This window comes from Bombina bombina, chromosome 6, assembly GCF_027579735.1.
Source record: "Bombina bombina isolate aBomBom1 chromosome 6, aBomBom1.pri, whole genome shotgun sequence".
Taxonomy (NCBI): domain Eukaryota; kingdom Metazoa; phylum Chordata; class Amphibia; order Anura; family Bombinatoridae; genus Bombina; species Bombina bombina.
In genome coordinates this window covers 1,003,961,121-1,003,971,234 of record NC_069504.1, presented here as the reverse complement: position 1 = coordinate 1,003,971,234, position 10,114 = coordinate 1,003,961,121, and the positions used below count along the sequence as shown (strand labels likewise).

At 38.5% G+C, this 10,114-nt stretch overlaps 1 protein-coding gene across 1 annotated transcript in view; it reads right to left on the bottom strand.

The window, feature by feature from the left end:
- Positions 1 to 2,594: 2,594 nt before the first annotated feature.
- The window catches only part of GALNT10 (polypeptide N-acetylgalactosaminyltransferase 10), a 402,787-nt gene continuing 395,267 nt past the window's right edge, over positions 2,595 to 10,114 (bottom strand). The window contains exon 12 of the mRNA XM_053718701.1: positions 2,595 to 3,182. Within this exon, the coding sequence (XP_053574676.1) occupies positions 3,015 to 3,182 (168 nt within the window). The 3' untranslated portion in view covers positions 2,595 to 3,014. The remainder of the gene's footprint in view (positions 3,183 to 10,114) is intronic.

Genomic DNA, 10,114 nt, shown 5'->3' with positions numbered 1-10,114 from the left:
TATCAGTGATGCAGTAGTCGCGGTCGCGACCGGGCCCCAGGGAGGTCCCCCATCAGGGGGGCCCCTGTTTCAGCACATGTAACTTTTTTTTTGTAACTTTTTTCCTTTAACTTTTTTTTTTCAAATTTTTTTTTCTTAAACATCCCCCCCCCCCACTGCCCCCCCTCTCCTTTATTTAATGTCTCCTACTCCTCCTTACCCTTTTTAAAATCAGAGCGTTGCCGGGGGTTACCATGGCAACGCTCTGAAACATTTCCTGCTTAGCGGGAAAGAAGGAGCTTAGGAGCTGTGTTGCAGGCAGAAAACAGAGCTGCAGCTGAAAAGACACAAACCAAGCAGTCACATTGCCCAGCATTACTGGTAAGACTGCATTTAAGCAATTTTAAAAAGGTCTTCATTGATCTTCTTCTTCCAATGAGTCCTAATGCAGCTTTCAAACCAGGCTTTGCTGTCACTGGAACTTATAGCAGTAGGTAATTGTGCTTTTGTAATGAAGCTCCCTTCCTTGCAGTTGCACATTAAACTTTTGGTGTCTTTTTTAAATTGTTATGTTGTCACTGTGCATAGTTGTTAACAAGATTCTTGAGAATTGCTTGTAAATTTCTCAAAGGCGCTAAATAAAAAATAAAATTAAAAAAACATGTATTTTTGTATCTGTGAAGTTTCCAGTCATTGAGGAGAGAGATGTGTGTATTTTTATATATATATTTTTATATATATATATATATATATATATATATATATATATATATAAAAAATATATATATAAAAATATCCTTCCTGGATTCTTGCACCGGGGCCCTGAGGTTTCTAGTTACGCCTCTGTATGCCGCCATGTTTGAACTAGTTTTCTATTTATCTTTATGCAAACAAAGCTGTGTGGAATCCCTTTTAGGGCAGTCTCTTTTATTGCCTGTTTTATATCTGTTCCTAATTGAGAAACAAATAAAGGGAAAGTTAAAGGGACAGTTAAGTAAAAAAAAAACTTTCATGATTCAAATAGGGCATGTAATTTTAAACAACTTTTCAATTTACTTTTATCACCAATGTTGCTTTGTTTTCTTGGTATTCTTAGTTGAAAGCTAAACCTAGGAGGTTCATATGCTAATTTCTTACACCTTGAAGGCCGCCTCTAATCTAAATGCAAAGAACTGAAATAAGGGGGCAGTCTGCAGAGGCTTAGATAAAGGGTAATTACAGAGGTAAAACGTGTATTATTATAACTGCGTTGGTTATGCAAAACTGGGGAATGGGTAATTAAGGGATTATCTATCTTTTTAAACAACAAAAATTCTGGTGTTGACTGTCCCTTTAAGTTCAAGCATTACTTTATAGAAACTCATTGGAATTTAGAAAACTAACAGTTTTCAGATTTAAATTAGGAAAGGGAACAAAGTAAATAATAAAATTATATCGCAATTTTTTTTTGAATACACACATTTTATATTACAATCTCATACTGTTTAATATCACTTTAATTTTGACTTTTTCATCTCCTTAAATTACTTTTAACACTCCCTGTGCATATTCCTATTACATGTATAGACTCTTAGATCTAGATTCTTTTGCATCACTTTGGTCAGCCTAAGCAAGGGAATTTAGTCTCTGAAACAATACTTAAATATAAAGCAATTTTTGAAAGAAAATCTAGTGAGTGCACTGCATATTATGTACAGTATATATATATATATATATATATATATATATATATATATATTATAATGGCTCCCAGTATTTATTAAAGGGACACTGAACCCAAATTTTTTCTTTAGTGATTCGGATAGAGCATGCATTTCTAAGCAACTTTCTAATTTGCTCCTATTATTTTTTCTTCGTTCTCTTGCTATCTTTATTTGAAAAAGAAGACATCTAAGCTTTTTTGTGGTTCAGACCTCTAGATATCACTTTTTTTATTGGTGGATGAATTTATCCACCAATCAGCAAGGACAACCCAGGTTGTTCACCAATAATGGGCCGGCATCTAAACTTTACATTCCTGCATTTTAAATAAAGATACCAAGAGAATGAAGAAAATTTGATAATAGGCGTAAATTAGAAAGGTGCTTAAAATGTCATGCTCTATTTGAATCACGAAAGAAAAAAATTGGGTTCAGTGTCCCTTTAACTCTGGTATATATTATGAAGCATGGCTAACCTCCCTATACGTGTCTTACTTATATAATAAAGTTGTAATTGTAAGAAAGATGTACAAGATGAGCATGAAAAAATAAATAACATAACGGTTTGAAAGAACCCAGTTAATAATTAGGCAGAAAAAAACTTGTTACAAGAAAAACATATATATATACATATATATATATATATATATATATATATATATATATATATATATATATATATATATATATATATATATATATATATATATATATAAAAACAAAGAGCAAAAAAAATAATCAAATAGGATAGAATGCTTCTGTTTTTTTTTTTTGCTAAATATGTATTCTGCAAAATTATTTGGGCATGTATAATAAATACCCAAATTGTATGTTTCCATATTAAATATATCAATTGTAGAAATTGTTAAAACACCCTGACACATCTATCAAATATAAAAAATGTATGCACTGTACTTTAAGCTTCTAATAAATTCTGAGTTTACTTTGGTGAAGCTACTTTGGCTTTAGACATACCCAATTTTTAAAACAGTGCTTATTTGCAGAAGTATAATATAGAAAAAAATGTAGCATATAAGCAAGATTCTCCAACCCATGGCTAATGAAAGTAAATTTTTGAATATGTACACCTCAAAATACAGTCACAATTACCTCAAAATATTAAAATTAATACCTATAAAAAGTTAATTTGCAGCATCAAAAAAACAAATACAGCCCGCATGAACACCTTAAAAAATACCCCCTTTTCACCTAGACATAGATCAAAAGGAAAAATCAATTTTCTTACCAGAATGAAAAAAAACCCTCCCTCACATGTAAAAAATATAGATTTAAAATATATAATTTCCTATTTATATATGTATATTTCTCCCATTGTTATAAGTCCATGTTTTTGTTAAAGGCTTGTAAGACAGTTGAGTTTGTATTCTCAAAAGTCCATTTTTGCGTCGGTGAGGATGGATCACAGATATTCATAAATATCCTTCGTTCAGACTCATGGCAGTCCATGCAGCTGTTGCTAGTCGGGTGATAAATAGTCTTGTCCTAGAAATGAAATGAGAAATGTCATAATTAAAGGGACAGTCAACCTTGACAACAATGTGTTCCCTATCATTAGTTTGAGCCTTAATAAGGTCTCCTACCTGTGTGCCAGTACGCTGCTCACAACGGTCTGATTAATATTTTCATAAGATTGCCGATGTTTTCCGTTTGAAAATGGCCCCTCAACTCCTCCTCCTATGACATCACTCATGTCTCCTTTGCAAAACACTAAGCGGTGTCTCCCTGGGATCGCAAATAATCGTACCCGGCGCATGCGCATTGTGCAGCCAGTGACGTCACTGCACAAGTTCACCCGGAACATGATAAACTGCTTCTCAGCTAGTAACGTTAGAGAAGATTTAATTAGGAGCTGTCTTATTTGTGTTAGCTCACTATGGAAAGGCAAAAAACAGAATTTATGTTTACCTGCTAAATTTCTTTCTCCTACGGTGTATCCGGTCCACGGCTTCATCCTTACTTGTGGGATATTCTCATTCCCTACAGGAAGTGGCAAAGAGAGCACACAGCAGAGCTGTCCATGTAGCTCCCCCTCTGGCTCCGCCCCCCAGTCATTCGACCGACGGTTAGGAGAAAAAGGAGAACCATAGGGTGCAGTGGTGACTGTAGTGTACAAAAATAAAAATTTAAACCTGACCAAATGCCAGGGCGGGCCGTGGACCAGATACACCGTAGGAGAAAGAAATTTATCAGGTAAACATAAATTCTGTTTTCTCCTACATTGGTGTATCCGGTCCACGGCTTCATCCTTACTTGTGGGAACCAATACCAAAGCTTTAGGACACGGATGAAGGCACCTTTCTCCCTAAAATAGCCTCCGAAGAAGCAAAAGTATCGAATTTGTAAAATTTGGCAAATGTATGCAGTGAAGACCAAGTCGCTGCCTTACAAATCTGTTCAATAGAAGCTTCATTCTTGAAAGCCCATGTGGAAGCCACAGCTCTAGTGGAATGAGCTGTAATTCGTTCAGGAGGCTGCAGTCTCATATGCCAATCGGATGATGCTTTTCAGCCAGAAGGAAAGAGAAGTAGCAGTCGCTTTCTGACCTCTCCTCTTACCAGAATAGTCAACAAACAAGGACGATGTTTGTCTGAAATCTTAGTTGCTTTTAAATAGAATTTTAAAGCACGAACCACATCAAGATTGTGTAACAGCCGTTCCTTCTTAGAAACTGGGTTAGGACACAGAGAAGGACACAGAGAAGGAACAACTATTTCCTGGTTAATATTCTTATTGGAAACCACTTTTGGAAGGAAACCAGGTTTGGTACACAAAACAACCTTATCTGTATGGAACACCAGATAGGGTGAATTACACTGCAAAGCAGACAACTCAGAAACTCTTCGAGCAGAAGATATAGCTACCAAAAATAAAACTTTCCAAGATAATAACTTAATATCTATGGAATGTAAAGGTTCAAACGGAACCCCTTGAAGAACTGAAAGAACTAAATTGAGACTCCATGGAGGAGCCACAGGTCTATAGACAGGCTTGATTCTGACTAAAGCCTGTGCAAACGCTTGAAAGTCTGGTACTTCTGCCAGACGCTTGTTTAACAGGATAGACAGAGCAGATATCTGTCCTTTTAAGGAACTAGCTTAGCTGACAAACCTTTCTCCAATCCTTCTTGGAGAAAAGACAATATCCTTGGAATCCAAATCGTATTCCATGAGTAACCCTTGGATTCGCACCAACAAAGCTATTTCCGCCATATCTTATGGTAAATTTTCCTGGTGACAGGCTTTCTAACCTGGATCAGGGTATCTATACTGAATCCGAAAACCCTGTTCGAATGGACCTTGAATTAGAAGGTCCTATCCTCAAAGATAGCTTCCATGGCGGAACCGATGACATATTCACCATGTCTGCATACCAAGTCCTGCTTGTCACGCAGGAGCTATCAGAATTACCGAAGCCTTCTCCTGTTCGATTACTAGCCAGGGGAGAAGGGGAAACGGTGGAAAGACATAAGCTAGATTGAACGACCAAGGCGCTACTAAGGCATCTACCAATGTCGCCTTGGGATCCCTAGATCTGGACCCGTAACGTGGAACTTTGGAGTGCTGACGTGACGCCATCAGATCCAGATCTGGAATGCCCCCTAGTTGAGCTAACTGGGCAAAAACCTTCGGGTGGAGTTCCCACTCCCCCGGATGGAAAGTCTGACGACTCAGATAATTCGATTCCCAGTTGTCCACTCCTGGGATGTGAATTGCTGATAGATGGCAGGAAAGATCCTCTGCCCATTTGATGAATTTGGATACCTCCCTCATCGCCAGGGAACTCTTTGTTCCCCCCTGATGATTGATGTAAGCTACAGTCGTCATGTTGTCCGACTGAAATCTGATGAATTTGGTCTCCGCTAGTTGAGGCCATGCCTGGAGCGCATTGAATATCGCTCTCAATTCCAAAATGTTTATCGGGAGAAGAGATTCTTCCCGAGACCATAGACCCTGAGCCTTCAGGGACTCCCAGACCGCGCCCCAGCCTAGGAGGCTGGCGTCGGTCGTGACAATGATCGACTCCGGTCTGCGGAAACTCATTCCCTGAGACCGGTGATCCAGAGACAACCACCAGAGGTGCGATTGTACTGTCCTTAAGCTGTTTGGACGCTATGGCACACTTCACACACAAATTTAATGGGGGAACCACCTTGGCCTTTGGACATACAGAACATAGGCTATCTGAAGATTCAGACATGTTTGACAGACTTAAACAGAACTACAATGCAATAAAAATTATTTTTGACAAAAACGTTACTGTCTCTTTAAATCATAAAAGTGAACACATTATTATTGAAACATCAAAAAACCATGAAAGAAACATCCGATTTTAATGAAATTTTCACCACAGAGCCTTAATGCACACAAATTTTCAGACCAATTAACCCCTTAATGCCCAAACCAGAGCTAATAACAGTTATTAACCAGTTAACACAGCTTCTCCTGTAGCCATTTACCTTCCTTAGGGATTATTTTAGTAGGAAATAAGCCTCTCTGGAGTCTTTTGTGATGCCCCACATGAAGCTGCATGGATTGCCTAGGCAAAAACAACTGCACAATTTAGGCCTGAAAATGAGGCCTCCTCCCTCTTCATTCCAGAGTGGAGGGGCCTTTCTGACTAAATTTAGGTGTCCAAATAAGTGCCAGGCCGAAATTAAACCCCAAAAGTGTTTTAAAATCTGAAAAAACACCTTATTTATAGAGAAAAACATGCTAAAAAGCAATCGATTTTAAAGCCCACAATAGTGTCAACCAGCATAGAGCCCTAAATATAAGCCATCATTTTATACAGAGTCTAAGAAAAAACATAATTTATGTAAGAACTTACCTGATAAATTCATTTCTTTCATATTAGCAAGAGTCCATGAGCTAGTGACGTATGGGATATACATTCCTACCAGGAGGGGCAAAGTTTCCCAAACCTCAAAATGCCTATAAATACACCCCTCACCACACCCACAAATCAGTTTAACGAATAGCCAAGAAGTGGGGTGATAAGAAAAAAGTGCGAAGCATAAATATAAGGAATTGGAATAATTGTGCTTTATACAAAAAAATCATAACCACCACAAAAAAAGGGTGGGCCTCATGGACTCTTGCTAATATGAAAGAAATGAATTTATCAGGTAAGTTCTTACATAAATTATGTTTTCTTTAATGTAATTAGCAAGAGTCCATGAGCTAGTGACGTATGGGATAATGACTACCCAAGATGTGGATCTTCCACGCAAGAGTCACTAGAGAGGGAGGGATAAAATAAAGACAGCCAATTCCGCTGAAAAAAATCCACACCCAAAAATAAAGTTTAAATCTTATAAAGAAAAAAACTGAAAATATAAGCAGAAGATTCAAACTGAAACAGCTGCCTGAAGTACTTTTCTACCAAAGACAGCTTCAGAAGAAGAAAACACATCAAAATGGTAGAATTTAGTAATGTAAAGTATGCAAAGAAGACCAAGTTGCTGCTTTGCAAATCTGATCAACCGAAGCTTCATTCCTAAACGCCCAGGAAGTAGAAACTGACCTAGTAGAATGAGCTGTAATCCTTTGAGGCGGAGTTTTACCCGACTCGACATAAGCATGATGAATTAAAGATTTCAACCAAGATGCCAAAGAAATGGCAGAGGCCTTCTGACCTTTCCTAGAACCGGAAAATATAACAAATAGACTAGAAGTCTTTCGGAAATTCTTAGTAGCTTCAACATAATATTTCAAAGCTCTAACTACATCCAAAGAATGCAATGATTTCTCCTTAGAATTCTTAGGATTAGGACATAATGAAGGAACCACCATTTCTCTACTAATGTTGTTGGAATTCACAACCTTAGGTAAAAATTTAAAAAGTTCGCAACACTGCCTTATCCTGGCGAAAAATCAGAAAAGGAGACTCACAAGAAAGAGCAGATAATTCGGAAACTCTTCTGGCAGAAGAGATGGCCAAAAGGAACAAAACTTTCCAAGAAAGTAATTTAATGTCCAATGAATGCATAGGTTCAAACGGAGGAGCTTGAAGAGCCCTCAGAACCAAATTCAAACTCCAAGGAGGAGAAATTGACTTAATGACAGGTTTTATACGAACCAAAGCTTGTACAAAACAATGAATATCAGGAAGATTAGCAATCTTTCTGTGAAAAAGAACAGAAAGAGCAGAGATTTGTCCTTTCAAGGAACTTGCAGACAAACCTTTATCCAAACCATCCTGAAGAAACTGTCAAATTCTCGGAATTCTAAAAGAATGCCAGGAAAAATGATGAGAAAGACACCAAGAAATATAAGTCTTCCAGACTCTATAAAATATCTACCTACATACAGATTTACGAGCCTGTAACATAGTATTAATCACAGAGTCAGAGAAACCTCTTTGACCAAGAATCAAGCGTTCAATCTCCATACCTTTAAATTTAAGGATTTGAGATCCTGATGGAAAAAAGGACCTTGCGACAGAAGGTCTGGCCTTAACGGAAGAGTCCACGGTTGGCAAGAGGCCATCCGGACAAGATCCGCATACCAAAACCTGTGAGGCCATGCTGGAGCTACCAGCAGAACAAACGAGCATTCCTTCAGAATCTTGGAGATTACTCTTGGAAGAAGAACTAGAGGCGGAAAGATATAGGCAGGATGATACTTCCAAGGAAGTGACAATGCATCCACTGCTACCGCTTGAGGATCCCTGGATCTGGACAGATACCTGGGAAGTTTCTTGTTTAGATGAGAGGTCATCAAATCTATTTCTGGAAGTCCCCACATTTGAACAATCTGAAGAAATACCTCTGGGTGAAGAGACCATTCACCCGGATGTAACGTTTGGCGACTGAGATAATCCGCTTCCCAATTGTCTATACCTGGGATATGAACCGCAGAAACTAGACAGGAGAATTTGAGATACTTCTTTCATAGCCAGAGGACTGTGAGTCCCACCTTGATGATTGATGTATGCCACAGTTGTGACATTGTCTGTCTGAAAACAAATGAACGATTCTCTCTTTAGAAGAGGCCAAGACTGAAGAGCTCTGAAAATTGCACGGAGTTCCAAAATATTGATCGGTAATCTCACCTCCTGAGATTCCCAAACCCCTTGTGCTGTCAAAGACCCCCACACAGCTCCCCAACCTGTAAGACTTGCATCTGTTGAAATTACAGTCCAGGTCGGAAGAACAAAAGAAGCCCCCTGAACTAAACGATGGTGATCTGTCCACCACGTCAGAGAGTGTCGTACAATTGGTTTTAAAGATATTAATTGAGATATCTTTGTGTAATCCCTGCACCACTGGTTCAGCATACAGAGCTGAAGAGGCCGCATGTGAAAACGAGCAAAGGGGATCGTGTCCGATGCAGCAGTCATAAGACCTAGAATTTCCATGCATAAGGCTACCGAAGGGAATGATTGTGACTGAAGGTTTCGACAAGCTGATATCAATTTTAGACGTCTCTTGTCTTTCAAAGATAGAGTCATGGACACTGAATCTATCTGGAAACCTAAAAAGGTTACCTGTGTCTGAGGAATCAATGAACTTTTTGGTAAATTGATCCTCCAACCATGATGTTGAAGAAACAACACAAGTCGATTCGTATGAGATTCTGCTAAATGTGAAGACTGAGCAAGTACCAAGATATCGTCCAAATAAGGAAATACCACAATACCCTGTTCTCTGATTACAGACAGAAGGGCACCGAGAACCTTCGTAAAAATTCTTGGAGCTGTTGCTAGGCCAAACGGCAGAGCCACAAACTGGTAATGCTTGTCTAGGAAAGAGAATCTCAGAAACTGATAGTGATCTGGATGAATCGGAATATGCAGATATGCATCCTGTAAATCTATTGTAGACATATAATGCCCTTGCTGAACAAAAGGCAGGATAGTCCTTACAGTTACCATTTTGAATGTTGGTATCCTTACATAACGATTCAATATTTTTAGATCCAGAACTGGTCTGAAGGAATTCTCCTTCTTTGGTACAATGAAGAGATTTGAATAAAACCCCAGTCCCTGTTCCAGAACTGGAACTGGCATAATTACTCCAGCCAACTCTAGATCTGAAACACATTTCAGAAATGCTTGAGCCTTCGCTGGGTTTACTGGGACACGGGAAAGAAAAAATCTCTTTGCAGGAGGCCTTATCTTGAAGCCAATTCTGTACCCTTCTGAAACAATGTTCTGAATCCAAAGATAGTGAACGGAATTGATCCAAATTTCTTTGAAAAAACGTAATCTGCCCCCTACCAGCTGAGCTGGAATGAGGGCCGCACCTTCATGTGGACTTAGGAGCTGGCTTTGATTTTCTAAAAGGCTTGGATTTATTCCAGACTGGAGATGGTTTCCAAACTGATACCGCTCCTGAGGATGAAGGATCAGGTTTTTGTTCCTTGTTGTGACAAAAGGAACGAAAACGATTATTAGATCTAAGTTTACCTTTA